Source organism: Fringilla coelebs (assembly GCF_963513975.1).
Source record: "Fringilla coelebs genome assembly, chromosome: 2".
Lineage (NCBI taxonomy): Eukaryota > Metazoa > Chordata > Aves > Passeriformes > Fringillidae > Fringilla > Fringilla coelebs.
The window spans coordinates 2,219,328-2,239,214 of record NC_140029.1 but is presented as its reverse complement, the minus strand read 5'-3'; the positions used below and the strand labels follow the sequence as shown (position 1 = coordinate 2,239,214).

The 19,887-nt window shown below is 38.6% G+C and overlaps 1 protein-coding gene across 2 annotated transcripts in view; it reads right to left on the bottom strand.

Moving 5' to 3' along the window:
• DOP1B (DOP1 leucine zipper like protein B) overlaps window positions 1-17,999 on the bottom strand; it is a 61,162-nt gene extending 43,163 nt beyond the window's left edge. The window contains exons 1-4 of one of the 2 annotated variants that reach the window (XM_084223519.1): window positions 17,630-17,999; window positions 14,172-14,338; window positions 633-814; window positions 345-515 (exon numbers count right to left, since the gene is read on the bottom strand). In XM_084223519.1, the coding sequence (XP_084079645.1) occupies window positions 345-515; window positions 633-814; window positions 14,172-14,309 (491 nt within the window). In that variant the 5' untranslated portion in view covers window positions 14,310-14,338; window positions 17,630-17,999. Of the gene's footprint in view, window positions 1-344; window positions 516-632; window positions 815-14,171; window positions 14,339-17,161; window positions 17,188-17,629 lie in introns of those variants that run through there. The other variant, XM_084223520.1, reaches the window with a different exon arrangement.
• Window positions 18,000-19,887: the final 1,888 nt, after the last annotated feature.

The following is a 19,887-nucleotide window of genomic DNA, read 5'->3' as shown; positions in this document are numbered from 1 at the left end:
TTGGGGAGTCAGGTGAATTATTTAGGAGTCAGAGGAGCTTTAAGAAAATTTTTATTCCTTTCTCTCAGCATTTTTATTTTTAACCCTCCTCTTCCTCTTCTCTTTTTTTAACCCTTCTTTTCCTCTTCTCTTTTTTTAACCCTCCTTTTCCTCTTTTCTTCTCCTCCTGGGATGTAAATAGAGAGGAAAGGGTTTTTTTATTTCAGCATTTTTCCTGATCCTACCATTCATCCCTCTTTAGAAGCTCTTTCATTTATAAAAATCTGACAGAAATTTCTTGAGAATTCCCTAACAAATCAAAACACTGGATATTGCTTCAATGAATATGGAATAATTAATAATACCTGTCATAAATCTCTGATCCTTCTTCCAAGCCAGGCAGCAGCCCAATGACAAAGGCCTGGAGACCAGGCAGGAGGGATTTTTGGAGAGGGAGAAAATATTTCTCATACAAGCCAAGGAGAACAGGTCTCACTGACATTGCTGCATTCGCCAGCAGAGGGAACAAACCAGAGCTTTAAATAATAAAAGAAAAAGACAAAATGAGAGTTAATTTAAATAGATTGAGATGGTTATGCCTTAAAAAAAAAAAATTAAAATGACATGTGCCTTAGAAAAAAAAATCAAATTACCTGTATAAGAATAAATCCTTGGCAAGCCATTTTGTGCCAATGATTTTAAAGATTATTTCATAGGTTTCTAAAGCCTTTAAGTGCACCCCACTAGGCAGGGCTGGGTGCAAGCACTGGGATAATCTTTTACTGATGATCAATCTTCTGGGCAGCAGAGAATATTTCAGGTTACTCTGCAGAGCCTGGGGAGAAAGGAGAGGAGAACAAATGGTTATAAAGTGAAATATAAAATATCTAATGGCTGTTTAGTAAAGGTTGAGGAGAAAGGAGAGGAGAAGAAATAGATTTAATGTGAAATATAGAATATACAACAGCTGTTTATTAAAGGTTGAGGAGAAAGGAGAGGAGAAGAAAGAGTTATAAAGTGAAATATAAAATAACTAATAGCTATTTGTTAAAGGTTGAGGAGAAAGGAGAGGAGAAGAAATAATGTGAAATATAGAATATATAACAGGTGTTTATTAAAGGTTGAGGAGAATATTGGGAGTTTGAACTCCTAACTGCATTTTGTTACAGCAGAACTGTGCAGCTGAGTTTTGATTTGGGATCAGCCATGGAAAATTTGGAAAAGCCTGGTTTGAGTCTGCTTAAAGGAGGGAAAAGGAACAGGATTTGGACAGGGTATCCCATTATCCCAGATTATCCCATCTCCAGGAGAAAAGGGAAGTGACAAGAAGAGCATCTCAGCTTTTAGGGAATAAAGAAAGAATTCAAGATTTCTCTTTCCTCATAAATTCTCTCTTCGTGGATGGAATCATGGAATGGGTTGGAAGGGACCTTAAAGATCATCTTGTTCCAGCACCTTCCACTGTCCCAGGCTGCCCAAGCCCTGTCCAACCTGGCCTTAGACACTTCCAGGGATGAGGAGCTCACAGCTTCCCTAGAAAACCTGTGCCAAGGCCTCCTCTCCCTCACAGGGAACAAATTTTTCCCCAATATCTGAAACAAAAATAACAAAAATAATAAACCTTCCAACCAAAGCAGAGGTGATGAAATGGGATAAAAGCCTCTGCTCTGGAATTCTCTGAGGCTGCATTCACTGAATTGGGTAACTCACTGCATGCATGGACAAGTAAAGGATGTTTAGGGCAGGAAATATTTAAATAAGATTTGAAAAAATTTTAGAAAAATTTTAGAAAAAACTGTGCCTCCCTTCTTGGGAAAGGGAACTCCTTTCCTTGAGCCACCAGAGCATTTCAGCAGGCAAATAAATCAGTTTTGTCTTCAAGTCACAGACTATCCAAAAGAAAATTTGCAAGTGAAGGGCACTGCAGGCTTTGCTGAATGGGCAAACACAAACAGATGTGTTGGAGCCCTGGGCACTGAGAATGCCAGCCTGTCTGTGCTGCCAGGCACTGACCCCCAGAGAACACTGCAGTGACCTGAGGGCCTGGAGAAGCTTCCAGAATGGAATGACAGAACTGGGATTGTGGGGGTGCAGTTTGGATAGCAGTGTGTGATATCACAGGGTGGGAAACTCAGAGTTTGAGGGTTTAGAATGCAGGAATAGACAGAAAGCAAGGTGGAGGTTTTAGGGTGGAGGCTGCTCCTTCTTCTTCACCTCCTTCACCTCCTTCTCCTTCTTCTCCTCCTTCTCCTTCTCCTCCTTCTCCTTCTCCTTCTTCTCCTCCTTCTCCTCCTTCTTCTTCTTCTTCTCCTTCTCCTTCTTCACCTTCTTCTTCTTCACCTTCTTCTTCTTCTTCTTCTTCTTCTTCTTCACCTTCTTCTCCTCCTTCTTCTTCTCCTTCTTCTCCTCCTCCTTCACCTCCTTCTCCCTGGGTTTGGGTGGTTTTGTGTCACTGGATAAAAAAGTCCCCATTGTGGGCACGGGTGGTTGGGTATTGGGTTAAAAGTGAAAATAATTGAGGTGTCATTTCTTAATTGGACAGTTTGTCCTTAAAAAGCTTTGTAATGAAAGATAGTTAACTATTTTGTGACTTGTTAGTGAAATCCTGCAGAACTCACAGCTGTGAGACTGTAACATAAATAAGAAAAAATAAACATCTGAGCCTGAATGTGAACTATGTCTGAAGTGCCTTCAATCCTGACCTCAACAGAGGCAGAAAAAGGAAGCTGAGAACCAGCACAGATGTTCCAGAGCCTGTGGACATTTGGGATATTTTCAGGATCAGGCAAATTCTTGTCTCTTCCCCAAATGAAATGATGGTTTTATCCTATGGCATTATTTTCAATTTGAGGTTATTCTGTTTTGCTTGGAAAAGCAGCAGAAAGTGGAGTAAGCATTCCTGGAATAAGCCTACAGCAGGTGACTTTACCCTGAGCCCTCCTCAGCAGGAAGGGGAGGAGATAAAATCCTTTTAGGGAGAGCAGCTGGCAGGAAATTTACCCAAGAAGAAAAAAAGGGTTGGGAGTTTACAACAACAGCAAACAGAAAAGTCAGCCCATCCTGGCAGACACACAGATGTCACTTCATTCCCTCCTCCTCTCCCCAGCAGGCAGAGCTGCATTTAATGCATGATAAAAACCAGAATCCAAAAATAAACCATTATTTCACATATTTATGAAGTTACTTTTATGATACATTTTATATTTGGGCCTTTTGCTCAGGTGGTACATGAGGAATATTATTTCATTATATTGAAATCCTTAAGATTGTAAGAACTGTGAAGATTTCTGGAAAGCTGGACTTTGAAACTTTCTATTTATATTGCTTGGCTTGGATTTGCCCACACCCTCTCTGCATATTTAGAGATACAAAAGGAGATAATTACAAAAATAGCAGGCCAGGGGTAAATTGTGATCTTTTACTTGTGGGGAGTTTTGGAAGGAATTTGAGATGGAATTTTTGAATTGTTTTTGATGATGGGTTTTGTTATTTTTTATTTTTTACATAAGTAGGAAGTCTGAGTTTGGTTTACATTGTTATAGTATGATTTAGAAGTTTACAAGACTTTTAGTTATAAAACTTTTTAATGAGTTATTGATTAATAAACCACTGTTAATAAGGATATTTATGTTTTTGACCTAATTTTGAAATATTTTGGTTTATGGACTTATACTACAGGGTAAGTTTTCTTAGTTAATTATAACACACAAACTCATAGCACTGTATTTAAATTATTTATTTACTTTTGTAGTTACTTTATTTTTTCTATATTTAAAATTTTAAAACTCTAAACTTCTTTTTACTTAGTTTAACATATTTTTCTTCTAAATTATAAATTTACATTTTTGCTTTTAGCACCTAAATTTGGAAGCCTTTTCCAAGGTTTCAGATTAAATCTCATGATTCTAAGTTTTGGTTTACAGGCTCAAAATTCTGATAGTTTTTTGTATTTTGGATTCTAACAGTAAATAGATTCTCTCTCAGTGTTCAGACTGAACAAATACCATCTTAATAGTCTAATATTTAAATATTTAAATATCAACCAGGCAGAAAATGGAAATATTCACTGTTTATTCCACAGCTCCACCACAGCAAGAATGGCACCTCAGCTTTGGCTCCAACATTTCCTGAGGATTTGAAGGAAATAAGAACTCCCTTCCCCAAACATCAGGGACAATGATATTTAATGATAAATGGAATATTCAGAATCATGGAATTATTTGGAAGGGAACTCAGAGATTATCCAGGGCTGGGCAGTGACACCTTCCACTACCCCAGGGTGCTCCAAAGCCCATCCCAAATCCCTTTGGGCACTTCCAGGGTCCCCCAGCTCCTCTGGGCACCCTCCCAGCCAGGAATTCCTTCCCACTATCCCATCTTATTAAAAATTCCCACTTGTCCCTGATAATTGGCACACCAAAATGATCATACACTGAATTTGATGAAAATTTTGATAGTCAATGTGGTGGTTTTGGTTTGAAACTGGGTGGAAATATTAATTTTGTGTAGTGGTTTTGGTTGTTAATTTAAAATTTCTTTAATTTTAAGATTTTTTTGGTTTAATGTATTTAAGAGTGTGGTATGTTTTGGTGTTGGTTAATTAGCCATGTACTTAATTTTTGTTGTGAGGTAGGAAGATAGGATTAGGAGAAAGGTAAAGTAGGTTTAAAACTAAAAGGGTATAAAGAAGAGTAAAAAAAAAAGTTCTCTTGTGGATCTTAATGAATTAATTAATTAATGCTGGGGGCACAGGATTACTTTCACAACTGGAACAAACAAAAGAGAGTTGTGGTCTCACTGTTTTTACCTTGGGTGGCCACAGCTGAGGGTCTGGGTGAGCTGTGTCACTTGGAATGTTGGATTAGCAAGAAGGCAAATGTCACCTCCTCTGACTCAGGGACCTGCTTGGTGACACTGAGACTGCCAGGCAGGCAACATTGCAAAACTGAGGAGCAACAGACTTTTTATTGCTGTAACTTTTTATTGCTTGCCCATGGCATTGGTGTTGGGCAGTGCCCCTTTCCTGACCCAGAGTTGGGGCAACTCAGAGGTGTTTTAAAAACTTTCATTCTATTTTCAGCCTCATGAGAAGGGTGAGACAATACAGATGTTATAATTCACAATCAGAAGCTAATTATTTCCTAATTACAATGCACTGTAAGTGTTTCTTGGTCTGTCAGCTTTACCACACCATGCTGTAAATGCCTTAAAGCCAATTATCTAAAATTACCCCTCGTGGGTCCCACTGCAATGCATCTTTCACAGTTCTGTTTCTCCAAACTCTCCAGTCTGATTTGCAAGGCCATCCTTTGGAACTTGTTTCTAGCTCATCTCTCTCTCAGCAATGTCTGTCCTGTTCCAGGGCATTTCCAAGTCAGCATTTCTTGTCTCAAGGTTTGCACACAGGTGCCCACTGGGTGAGCCTTCTGTCAGGCTTGGAGAATTCCCTGCAAATCCATTTCCCACACATGGCTGCCAAGACTTTGAAGGGATGTGCTGCCTCAGCCTTTCCTCACACTCAGAATCCATCCACACAAGCATCCACAAGTTGGGATCAAGTAGAGGAACTTCTACTTGCTCCCTCTACTTGAGCAAGTGGGAGAGTAAAAGTTGAGAATTCAAATTGGATCAATGAATTTTTGGACAATAGGGGTTGACAGGATGGGTTTCACCTTGTGTTAAAGGAATTTTTTGGGTTGTAATCATTGTTTTATTGTTTTACTCATGTTTCCCTGTTTAGTTAAGTGCCTGCAGAGGTCCATTGGGGAAAGCTTCATGGTGAGAAAAACCAGGGGAGTTGTGGAATCCTTTGGAACCTTTGGGGAAATCCCCAGGGCCTCACCTTGGAAGAACAAACCATGGAGTCTCCACCTGGGCTGAAAGAGAAGACTTCTCCATGGAGCTTTACAACACCATGATCCTTTCCCATTTGTCCCAAATTCTCCTGGTTCCTCCTTCCCCTGTTCCCTCACTGCCTGTGTTATTCCTGGTGGCCACCTCATCTTCCCTGTAGGGCAGTGCCCTTTGTGCCACCCCCTACTGAACCTTGTGCAAACCCCATGGTCTGTGTTCTGTCCCTGATTTCCCTTGGGATTGCTGGAATAAACCTTGATTTATTACACAAAAGCCCTTCTGCCATGCTGAGTGTGGTGTGTTGCTGCTACACCTAAAACCACAGCAGCAGGAATACCTCAAACCAAAACCCAACAGTGTGGGAAACCCTCCAGCCCTTGGAAATTGTCTCTCCCCATCTTTCTTGCAGCGTGGGTCCTCTCTTCCCAAAACAATCCCTTGGATGTTGTGAAAAGAAAGGGGAAATGGAAAAGCACAAGGGTTTTGTGGCCTGGGCAGGACAACACCACAGGCTGAGTGTAGGAATGTGATCCTTGTTGAGGGAGTGACAAAACTATTTTTTGTCCCCTCAAAAAGGAAATAAGCTCAGAAAATTCTTTTTTCAATGAGATGAAAAAGGCATCTCATAGTCCTGGGAGACTTCACCTCAGACTTAAGGATGGCCAAATGGACAGGAGCCAAAAAGTCCCACCTGAGCAATTTCCTAGAAAAGGAAGAGAACAAAGACACCAATGGCTTTGGTGAGGTGTTTCACCAGGGGCAAGAAACTCTGGCACCTGGATGGGTTTTTCTCTGTAAAGAGTTTTGTTATTTTGCCTTTTATTACAACTTTCCTGTTTCCAACACTGCAACAGAAGCCATCCTGCTGATTTTATGCCTCCAAAGGTAGCTGAGCTATCTTGGGTGTGAAACAGACCTCCCAGAGCTTGTGAGACCTGGCTGGAGGAGGCTCCTATTTCTGCTGAGGACTCTGCTCCTGCACATTCCTTTTATTTGGAATTTGCCATGGGATGGACAGGGATGGGATGTTGGATTTGCTGCCTGGAAGGGAAGAGCAAACCAAAGAGCAGCTTTTCTTTAGTGTGCCTGGCTTTAGGAGAGAGTTTTTCCTTCTGTTGTCAGTTCCTGGCCTTTCAGGCTCACTTTATGGAACACATAAATGAAAACACTACACAAAATTAATATTTCCACCCAGTTTCAAACCAAAACCACCACATTGACTATCAAAATTTTCATCAAATTCAGTGTATGATCATTTTGGTGTGCCAATTATCAGGGACAAGTGGGAATTTTTAATAAGATGGGATATTGGGAAGGAATTCCTGGCTGGGAGGGTGCCCAGAGGAGCTGGGGGTCCCTGGAAGTGCCCGAGGGGATTTGGGATGGGCTTTGGAGCACCCTGGGGTAGTGGAAGGTGTCACTGCCCAGCCCTGGATAATCTTTGAGTTCCCTTCCAAATAATTCCATTATTCTAAATATTCCATTTATCATTAAATATCATTGTCCCTGATGTTTGGGGAGGGGAGTTCTTATTTCCTTCAAATCCTCAGGAAATGTTGGAGCCAAAGCTGAGGTGCCATTCTTGCTGTGGTGGAGCTGTGGAATAAACAGTGAATATTTCCATTTTCTGCCTGGTTGATATTTAAATATTTAAATATTAGACTATTAAGATGGTATTTGTTCAGTGGTTGTCCAAAGAGCCCTCCCTGCTGCTTTGCTGGAAGGTTCAGCCTCTTCCCAGCTTGCCCAGAATTGCAGCTCCAAGGATTTTAAGAGGTTTGAAAATCATTCTTTAGCAGAGAGATCTCAAATGTTCACTGAAATAAAAGTGAGGTGATAATAGAGAGATTTTTAAATGAAAATTAATCTCCTCTAGCTGACAGGCCAAGTTGAGAAGTTGGATTTTTTAGTATCCTGAGCTTCCACAAGAGAGAAAAGAACAAAGAATCAGGGTCCAGAAATGCTGGATTATAACTTTGGCTGGTAGAGGTGAATAAACTCCAGATCCCATCCCAACATTAACACCCAAGGATACTCAGAATTTCTCTGGAATTGGGCTATAAAAATACAGAATTGTCTACAAAAATTTGCTATTTTTGCACCTGTGCCTTAAAATTAAACCACAAGCACAGAGGAATATTTGCATTTCCTCAGTTCCTGGTTGAGTTCCTTCTGCAGTAGAAATCTGTTAAAAATAATGATAAAAATTCCATGCAAATCAAGGAAATATTTTCATTTCCACCACTAGAATTCCAGGAAAAGGCAGCATCAATTTCTAAGATTATCTTCAATTAGGAAATAGCTAATAATAGAATTAATAATTCTTGCTATTAAATAATAATAATTTAATGATCTAATAAATAATTCTTGTTGAAACAACAGTGGTTGTGAGGAGAGGGGAGAAGAAGAACCTGTGATTCTGTTTTCCACTGATTCATTTTCCAAGTTAAAAAAAAATCCAAACATAACTGCAGCTTCTATAGAGATACCATGAATAGAATTGATTTTAAAAGAGGAGAATTAATTTTAAAGTTGATTGTCAGGAAAGTAGGAGCTGGAGTGAAATTTATTTATAATATATAAAAATCTATGTAATAAATACAAAAATTTTTACCCAAGGATAAAAAGCAGTTTGAAAGTTTGAAATTTAGATAATAAATATATAAAAAAAGCACTTTAAAAGTTTGATATTTATATAATAAATATATTAAAATAAGTTATATTAAATATTAAATAATTTCTCTATATATTTAAATAATTTTATACATATATAATTTATTGATAATAAATAGAAAAATTATATAATAAATATAAAAATTTTTATCCAAGAATAAAAACCAGTTTGAAAGTTTGACATTTGATAATAAATACATTAAAATAATCTATAATTTAATATTAAATATTTTAAATATTTTAAAATTTAAATAATTATTATATATCAGTTTATTTACAATTGATATAAATTTATATAATAAATATATAAATTTTAATCCAAGGATAAGAATCACTTTGGAATTATGAAATTTATATAACAAATATATTCAAATAATTAATAATATATGTTTATTATATTATTATATATTAAGATTTACTATAATATATTATATTATATATTATATTTATTATATTATTATATATTAATATAATAATATATCATATTATTTTATAACTATAAATTGAAATAATTTTTATATACATTCTACTGTATTAAAAATTGTATAAAAATTATATAAAAATTTTTATCCAAGGATAAAAAGCAGCTTGAACGTTTGAAATGTATATAATAAATATATTTTTAAATTTATAAATTAATATTAAATTATTTATATCTAGACATTAAATATTTTTAATATATATTTATTTATAATGTATAAAATGTATATAATAAATACAGAAAATTTTATGCAAGGGTAAAAAGCAGTTTGAAAGTGCACTTTTAGACCAAATAATAATGAAATTCTGAATGGATTGGCTTGGAAGGGACATTAAAGATAAATAAATAAATAAATAAATAAATAAATACATAAATAAATAAATTTTTAAAAATCGTTTTATTTATTTATATTCTTATTTTACTTAATCATTTAAATGATTTTTTAATTTATAAATTTCATTTATTGTTAATTTTCATTTTATTTTTATATTTAATTTATTTTTAATTTAGATTTTATCTATTTATATTTATAATTTTATTTATTTTTATTTATATATTTATTAAAGATCAGCCTTTGCCATGGCAGGGACAGCTCCCACTGTCCCCACGCTGCCCTTGGGCACTGCCAGGGATCCAGGGGCAGCCCCAGCTGCTCTGGGAATCCTCTGGGAATCCTCACCACCCCAAATTTCAGGGATTTTTTAAAACTCCTCCTTTCCTTATTTCCCTACAGAACCAAAATCCAATATTTTGTACTCCAATATATCTAATAATATATAATATATAATATATAATATATAATATAGTATATACTATATACTATATACTATATACTATATACTATATGGTATATTCAATATATCTAATAATATACAATATACAATATATATCTAATATTATATCCAATATATCTAACATATTCCAATATATCCAATTTTTCACTGCTTCATGTTGCTATTTGCCCACGTTCTGCCCCCACCCAGAGTTGGTATTTATGGCAAACACATCCCCAGGATCTGGCTAAAACCCTCCTGCAAAGGGAGCACTTGGGTTTCCAAACTCAGCACATTTTTATCCTCCAACTGCCTGAAATTCTCCAGCCATGAACCTTTGATATAGATTTGCTATTTGTTTATTCTCTGAATGCAGTACCAGGCATTTTGGATATAAAAATGATAATATTTTGGATATAAAAATAATATTAAAAGCAGCTGTTGCATTGACAAACCCACCTGTACTGAACCAGCAGCTCTTTTTAAGTTTAAAACTTTTAAACTTAATTTTTAAATTTGAACATTCCTCCACCCCAGCAGCTGTTAAATCAAAGTCTGAAATGATTTCTCACTGAAAATGAAGCTGAAACCTCTTTAAAACACTGACACCCATGTTTTATCCACCTGGCCATTTATAGTCTTATTAGAATATAATATTTATATTATAATAGTAGAATTTAATATTGATATAAATGTTAGATACAAATATTAATTATAGAAATATTAAAATATAATTTTATATTCTAATATTTTAATTCTTTATATTTACATAAAGAATTTAAAAATTATATAAATAATCATGCATATTTGCATCTGCACATTTAAATTTCTATTAGACTATAATATTTATATTCTAATAGTTGAATATAATTTTCTATAATACTATATATAAATATTAATTATATAAATAGTAGAATATAATTTTTATTCTAATATTTTAATCCTTTATATTTATATAATATTTATATATTTGCATATGTACATTTAAACTTCTATTAGACTATAATATTTATATTCTAATAGTAGAATATATATTTACAGAAATATTAGCTATAAATATTATATCAATATTGTATGAATAATATTTATATTGTAATATTTTTATTCTTTATATTGATGTAATATTTCTATATTTGCATCTGCCCATTTAAATTCTTTTTAGAATATAATATTTATATTCTAATAGTAGAATATATTATTTCTAGAAATGTTAGATATAAATATCCATTATATAAATATTAGAATAGAATATTTATATAAAGATTATATATAAATATTATTTCTATATTTATTTTATAAATATTATTTATAAAGTAATATTTAATTATTTCTATTTCTATATTTCCATCTGCCCATTCATACTCTGGTTCTCATTTCCCCTCATGATCTATTCCACCACCATTATCCAAAATAACCCCCAAGATCCTTCCCTTCTAAGTTTGGGTGTAAAATCCATGAGCAGATCCTGCCAATTCTCTCCTGCTCACACCTGGAACCTGCAGGATTTTAACTCTGAAGGGGAAATTCATCTCTCCTGACCTCAGAAACCCCAAAATGAGCCCAAAAAATGGGGTAAAACTCCAGCAGCTCCTCAGGCTCCCCAGAACAGCCACAAGGAACACACACAGACAACATTCCTCTGACCTACTTGAAGCAAGAGATGAGTCACAAAACAAAAAATAAACCCCTTTATTCCTCTGCCTGCCTCAAAGCTACGCAAGGTGAAGCTGGCTGCAATGAAATGTCAAGTCATTTAAAGCTCATCTCCCTTAAATGATATAAAAATAAAATAAAATAAAGAATAAAATCAAATCTCTGCAGATCTGCCAACTGAGCATTCAGATGTTGCTTCACTGGTTCTACAAGTCAGCAGAAAATATTATTTTGAGCTGTAGAAGGAACAGAGAAACTCAAAAACAAGCTCCAGTTTATCCTGAGTAGAATCATGGAGGTTGGAAGAGATTTTAAGATCATCAAGGAAAAACAGAGAGGCAGCAGAGTTGTTTCTCTTCACCAAGCTCCATTTTTTACCTCATTTTTAAGGGATATTTTAAGGGATCTTTCCTTCTCTCCTTTGCTACCTCTGACCCCAGTTCTGTCAGAAAACATCAAAATATTCTTCTAGAATAGTTCAAAACTGCTTAGGTTTAGGTTTAGGTCAATCCCTGCTGCTCAAGTCCAAGGTGTTGTGCCAAAATGCCAAGCCTTGCATTATAACCTCCCTCTATTTCAATAAACAATTTTTTATATTTTTATATGTAAAGATCAGCTGTTCAGACTTGATTTCCCTGTGTTTTGAAAGGCATTTTGGTTAAAAATTCCAATATACCTGCTTTAAAACAATGGAACCCAAGCATGGTTGGATTTTCCCTACTTAGAAAATCCTTCCTTCTCTCCTTTGCTGCCTCTGACCCCAGTTCTGTTAGAAAACAGCCAAATATTCTTCTAGAATAGTTTAAAAATGTTTTGGGTTTAGGTTTAGGTCAATCCCTGCTACATCACTGATATAGAAAAGAAATCACAGCTCTGGAACAAAACATTTTACATTTCTGAAGGACATTTTGCTTTTCCCAGCCCTTGGATTATCTGGAAGGTGATGCCACTGAGCTTTAGGAAAATAAAATGTTTGTGTCTCAACAGTGCCTGCAGGAGAAAAAGTCTCAGAAAATATGACAGCAATATGGTGTAATGCTGATTTCACACTGCTCTGGAATAGAACTTCTGAACTTCTTGATTTCTTGTGTTTTGTCCTTCCCTTTCTCAGCATTTTCATGGGGGATTAATCTCAGTTATTCCTGCACACGAGTGACCCCCAGGATCTTTAATATAACCAGGTGTAGTTTGTAAAAACAATTTTATCACTGCTCTCCTTCCTGCTTATCCACCTCCAGCACCGAGGTTTTCCTGCCAGAAGCACCTCCCACAGCCCTGATAAAATCAACAATAATATTTATAATAATATTTATAATAATATTTATATTTGAGGCTGTCAGAGACCAACAGGGAATGGTGACTTGTTGGAATCCAAAATACAAAAAACTCAGAACTTTGGGCCTGGAAGCCAAAGCTTAGAATTAAACCCAGGATTTGATCTGAGATCTTGGAAAAGGCTTCCAAACTGAGCTGCTAGAAGCAAGAATGGAAATTTATAGTTTAAAGCAGAGAAAGATTAAGCTAAGTAAAAGAAAGTTCAATGTTTTAAAGTTTAAGATATAAAAAAAATAAAAGTAACTGCAAAAGTAAACAGAGAAATTAGAATGGGGCACTGTAGGTTTGTGTGTCAGAACATAATTAGCTAAGAAAGCTCACACTGTAGTCCATAAGACAAAATATTTAAAGATTGAGTCAAAAACATAAATCTTCTTATTAACAGTGTTTTATTGGTCAATAAATCCTTAAAAACCTCATAACTTAAGGGTCTTGTGACCTTCTAAACAATATTGGAACAATGTGAGCCAAACTCACCCTTCCTACCTGTACAGAAAATAAAAAATTAACCACATCATCAAAAACAACTCAAAAACCCCATCTGTAATCATTCAAAGCTCCTTCAAAAATCCCCACAAATCCTCCAAAAATCCCCACAGTTAGTGACATCTTATTTTCCTTCCCCTGACACATCCCTCCTGATTTTCAGACAACAGAATGGGATGAACACTGGGGAGGATTTGCTCCAGCAATTCTTAAGCTCCTAAAAAGATTAAATCCCTAAAACCCCCCAGCAGATGGGCTCTGGATCAGCTTTTCCTTTGGTTTCTGCTCTCCTGGCACAGATTTTGGCAATTCTGTACCTGAGTAAGAGCTCAGGTAGGTGCTCAGTGCTCATCTGGGTCAAGAGAAAAGATCAAAGCCTTCCTCTCACTCTAATTATTTCACATTTTCCCTTTGGAGAAAAGCGTTTTGAAGGCATCTGGCTCTTGATGAGAGCCAGAATCATGATGAAAAACTGAAGGCAGAAATGTGGAACTCCTGTTTCAAAACAATATTTCTGTCTCTCTCCATGGTCATGCAAAACCCACCAGATTTCCCCAAATTCAAGGGGAGGGCACAGCCAAGGAAATGTGACCTTTAAATAAAAGCTTTGACTCAGAAAATATTCTAAAACTTGTCATTTCCTCTCTTCTAGAAAAGCTTTTTAGCTGCTCTAGAGTAAAGGTTTCTTTGATGCAAAAATTAAATTAATTAAATTAAATTAAGTTAAATTAAGTAGCAGCATAAAGACAGCAAACACCATTTGCAGGAAAGCTCTTTTATATAAATACCTCACATTTTTATAAAAAAAATCCTGACTTAGCTCTTCCATTGTTTTTCTTGAGTAAATTTTCATTTTTTTCAAGTGCTGAAAGTGCCAGAAAAGTTCATAGCAATACAATTATCACAAATAAATTATAAAAATTCCCTTCACACTGTACCTTGTTGAGCTTGCCAAGGGAAGAGATCAGATCTGCCCATTCACTGGATGATTCAAAGTTCCTCAAAGCTTTCTCAATTGCTGAAGAATAATTCCTGTATCTGTAATCCCCAAGTAAATCCTGCTCTTCTGGATCCATCTTGGCTGCTCATAGCAAGGTGGAGCCTCCTGGAAAACAAAGACATGCAAAGAGTTACAAAAATCATCCAAATTTCAGTTCTGCCACAGCTGAGATTGTAAATATGGAGCACAATAAACAGCTCAAAATTTCAACACAAAGTCAAAAATAATTTTGACTCCCCACTGCCTCTCCCTAAAGATTTTCAGTCACTTTTTCCTCTTTCTGGAAGCTGTTTTCATATTCCATGCATAATAACAAAGGGGAGGATCCCAAAGTTTCCCTCCAAGGAGATGGGAATTGCCTTCAGAACTCATCCCCTGTGCTCTGGAATGGGGAGCCTGGAATGGGGAATATTCCTGGAGCCTGGAATTGGGGAATATTCCTGGAGCCTGGAATGGGGAATATTCCTGGAGCACAGAATGGGGAATATTCCTGGAGCACAGAATGGGGAATATTCCTGGAGCATGGAATGAGGAATATTCCCTGTGCAAACACAGCTTCCCAGAGAAATCCTGCTCAAGGGCTCTCAGCCCTCAGCACAAGGAACTCTCAGAGAACAATAAACAGGTCAAAATTTCAACACGGAATTTAAAATAATTCCCAAAATAATTTCCACACTGACTTTTCCAAAAGATTTTCAGTCACTTTTTCCTATTTCTGGAAGCTGTTTTCCCATTCCATCCACAAAAACAAAGGGGAGGATCCCAAAGTTTCCCTCCAAGGAGTTGGGAAGTGCCTTCAGAACTCATCCCCTGTGCTCTGGAATGGGGAGCCTGGAATTGGGGAATATTCCTGGAGCATGGAATGAGGAATATTCCTGGAGCATGGAATGGGGAATATTCCTGGAGCCTGGAATTGGGGAATATTCCTGGAGCCTGGAATTGGGGAATATTCCTGGAGCCTGGAATGGGGAATATTCCTGGAGCCTGGAATTGGGGAATATTCCTGGAGCACGGAATGGGGAATATTCCCTGTGCAAACACAACCTCCCAGAGAAATCCTGCTCAAGGGCTCTCAGCACAAGGAGCTCTCAGAGCACAGTAAACAGCTCAAAATTTCAACACAGAATTTAAAATAATTCCCCAAATAATTTTAACTTTTCCAAATAATAATTTCAATAATTTTAACTTTCCCCACTGACTTTTCCAAAAGATTCTCAGTCATTTTTTCCTATTTCTAGAAGGTGTTTTGCCATTCCACACACAATAACAAAGGGGAGGATCCCAAAATCTCCCTCCAAGATGGGAATTGCCTTCACAACTCATCCCCTGTGCTGTGCAGGGTCACGTGGAGCACGGAATGGGGAATATTCCCTGTGCTTCCCAGAGAAATCCTGCTCAAGGGCTCTCAGCCCTCCACACAACGAGCTCTCAGAGCTCTGCAGCTCCACTTGGCAGCAGCAGATGCTCAAGTGCAAGTCCAAGGTGTTGTGCCAAAATGCCAAGCCATGCATTATAATCTCCCTCTATTTCAATAAACAATTTTTTATATTTTTATATTTAAAGATCAGCTGTTCAGACTTGATTTCCCTGTGTTTTGCAAGGCATTTTGGTTAAAAATTCCAATATACCTGCTTTAAAACAATGGAATCCAAGCATGGTTGGATTTTTCCTACTTAAAAAATCCTTCCTTCTCTCCTCTGCTGCCTCTGACCCCAGTTCTGTTAGAAAACATCCAAATATTCTTCTAGAATAGTTTAAAAATGTTTTGGGTTTAGGTTTAGGTCAATCCCTGCTGCATCACTGATACAGAAAAGAAATCACAGCTCTGGAACAAAACATTTTACATTTCTGAAGGACATCTGCATTCAGTCTCCTGCTGTTAGGACACAAAAATAAACCCAAGCCATCCTCCAAGTCCTTTAAAACATTAAATGTGTTGTAACAAACAACTTAAACTCCATCAATAGAAGGGATTTGGCAAGAAACTTCTCCAAACCAGAAAAATGCTGGATGAAATGAAAAACCAGAAAGGATTTTAAGTGCAGGTTTAAGGCACCTTTGCACTCCCCTGAGCAGGATTGAGGCATTGCCAATAAAACCACTCAGTGCCAGCCAAGCCAGATCCACCTGCATGGAAAAATAAAATTATCTCACAATGTCATCAGGGCCAGATTGGGTTGGTTTGTTTGGCTACAAAGAGGATTTAATTTTGTTTTTATCAAGATGTTTGCAGTGCTGCTCACAGCAGAGAGAGTGTAATCAGGGAATAACATTTCATTTATCTGGGATCCAGCTCTGCTTGTTACAAAAAAAAAATTAAAGTCAATCCTCCCATAAAACCCAACAAAGTGGAAAAGCTGCAAGATACTGTCAGCAAAAATTAAGAGTAATTTGATACAAACACTGGGCAAGAAATGGAGCTCTATTTCCCTCATCTCATCCAAGGATCTTAATCATGGGATTGTTTCCACTCCTAAGGACAAAGCAGGAGCTGGGAAGTTTTTCCAGCAGCTCTCTGCCAAGTCAGGGCTGCTGCCACTTCCATGGAGAAGAGATTTGTCTGGGTCACTCAGAATCAGGCAGCTGCTTTGCTGACAGGACACTCAGCTCTCAAGGTATTTAATCTGGATTTTTGCACTGAAAAGACAGGTAAAGGGTTGATTTCCACGCAGGAAAGCAGGGATGGAAATAATGATTGATATTCCTGCACCTCAGCTGCCAGATGTCAGCAAGGTTAGATAAAATCCAATAATGGAAATAAGGTAAATAGAGCATGTTGGTGCTTGGACACAAAGGCAGGAAAATAAGTACTAACAAAATAATTAAAAACCCATACGAAAGCTACTTGCCAGTGACCTTTGGGCACATAACCCAAACCCAGGTCACAAACTTCCCTAGGAAATCCCGATGTAAATAAACATTCATCACCTTCCACCACTGATGCTGCCAGGATCTTTTCAGCGGTCAGGACGAGCAGCGATGGCCAGAAATTAAAACAGGAAATTCCACCTCAACCTGAGGAAGAGCTTCTTCCCATGGAGGCGGCGGGGAGAAGCATGGAATATGCTGAGCTGGGGAAGACTCATCAGGATCACCCAGATCCTGCCCAGAGCCCCAAATCCCACCCTGGGCACCCCTGGCACCGCTGTCCAAAGGCTCCCGGAGCACCGGCAGCCGCGGGCCGTGCCCATTCCCTGGGAATGCCGCGGGTCCCCCTGGCCTGACCCCGCCTGTGTCACCTGCTCCAGGTGAGCGCCTTGGCAGGGCTGGGCTGGGCTGGGGGGGCCGATCCGATCCCCTTCCAACCCCGCCCGTTCTGCGATCCCGGCATTCCGGCCTGGGGCAGCGCTGCCCCCTCAGCCGGGTCCCCCCCGTCCCCTCCCCGCCACCGCCTACCTGCACAGGGCCCCCGCACCTCCCGGGGCCGGCGGCGGCGACGTGAGGGGAGCCGGGCGGCGGCGGGGCGGGAGCGGCTCCGCAGTGCCTATGGAAACGCGCCCTGTGGAGAGCCGGCCCTGGGGAAATGTGCCCTATGGAACGCCGGCCCTACGGAATCCCGGCCTATGGAAGCCCGGCCCTATGGAAGCCTGGCCCGATGGAACGCCGCTCCTATGGAAGCCCGGCCCTATGGAACGCCGGTCCTATGGAAGCCCGGCCCTATGGAAGCCCGGCCCTACGGAACGCCGCCGCCCCCGCCCGCGCCGCCAGGCCCGCAGCGGGGCCGCACCACCGAGCGCCGCGCGGGGAGCGCCGAGGCATCGCGGTTCGGGAGGGCTCCAGCTGTCTCTATAAGCCGAGGCCGCCGGCGTTGTCGTTGTCACCCGCTGTCGTTGTCACGCGCTGTCGCTGTCACCTTTCTCCCGGTGTCACCCTCTGTCGCGTCGTGCCACAGCCCGCAGCGCGTCACATGCAACCCCCCCGCGTAGTGAGATGGTACAGCCCGGCGGGCAGGCAGGGGTGCTCAGCGCCCTCTGGCGCCGCGAGCGGGGACGGCGGCTCCGCGCTCCCCCCGCGGCCGCTCCGCACCGGGAGAGCCCCGGGAAGCACCGGGAGAACCCGGGATACACCGGGAGACCTCCGGGAGAGCCCCGCGATACACCGGGAGAGTTCCGGGAGAGCCCCGAGATACATGGGGTCTGTTCCGGGATGCACCGGGAGAGTTCCGGGATGCACTGGGAGAGCTCCGGGATGCACCGGGAGAGGCCCGGCATGCACAGGGAGAAGCCAGGATGCACCGAGAGAGCTCCAGAAAGCACCGGGAGAACCCGGGATGAACCCGGACAGCTCTGGGAAACACCAGGAGAGCCCCGGGAAACGCCAGGAGAGCTCAGGGAAGCACCGGGAGAGCCCCGGGAGACACCGGGAGAGCCCCGGGAAGCACCGGGAGAGGCACGGGGATGTGAGAGACACGGCTCACTGTTTTAAATTTTTACAAAAGTTTATTAAGGGATAAAAGGGATAAAATCCAGCGCTGGGTGCTTGGCTATTTGCCAAAAGCACACGGTTAACTTAAACTATGTTTTATTTTTAAAATATTTTAAATTTTTATGTATTTTATAATTTCACTTATTTTATCATTTTTATATATTTTATATTTTAATATATTTATATTTTTTCCTATTTTATATTTTTTATATATAATATATTTTTATTATATTTACAGTTACATTGCAGGGGGTGCATGCATATTCATAAGAGTTCATACATATTCACACATTCCTTTGAGTTTAGATGTTCTTTAGTTTTAACCTTTGAATTGTTTTCATGCCCTCTTGTAGGTGAAACTAATAGATTTTATTTCTTTTTCTGGTTCCACCCTGTTGTATTTTCCCTCCCTGATAATGAGGGTCAATAAATACTTATTTTTTCAGTGCTTTGGTCTCTGTTTCTGTTATCTTGTCTTTCAGACAAAATAGTCCCCAAATCTGGGAAGTCACATAATTATTTCATTTATATATATAAAAACATATATTTATATATTTATAATTATATATATTATATAAAATAATATATTATTACACTGAGTTAGTGACATGAAAAAGCATTTCAACATTTCACAATCTCTATTATGCTACAGTCTAAGATAGGATATTAGATATATAGTTATTACACTACTATGTGGATTTAAGGGGGAAAAAAGCATTTTTGGAAATTTTTATGGTTTTTATGAGTGGTTGGATGTCACATTTATAGAATGTTTGAGTTCCATGTAAGGAACTGTCTTTTTGCTTGGAAGAGGGTGATTGTGCTGGAGGAATTTAATCCAGTGACAGCAAACCAAAGGAACAAACCAACCAAACAAAATCAAAATACCCATGGGAAGTAAAATACAGGATTGTACCTGAAAAGGATTCAAATGTTGATTCATATATTGTGGAAACATTATTGAACTTCAGTTTCTCTTCCCTTCACTTCTTGTTTTTTCCTTTGTCATCCCTTCCCCTTTTTTCTTCCCTCTTTCTCTTCTCTCTTGTTTTGGGTTGGGTTTTGTTTTGGTTTTTTGGGGGTTTTTTTTGGTTGGTTGGTTTGGTTTGGATTTTTTTGGTTTTGGGGGTTTTTTTGTTAGTTAGTTAGTTAGTTAGTTAGTTTGTTTGTTTGTTTGTTTGTTTGTTTGTTTGTTTTTTACATGCAGACAGAAAATCCTGGTTTCTCAA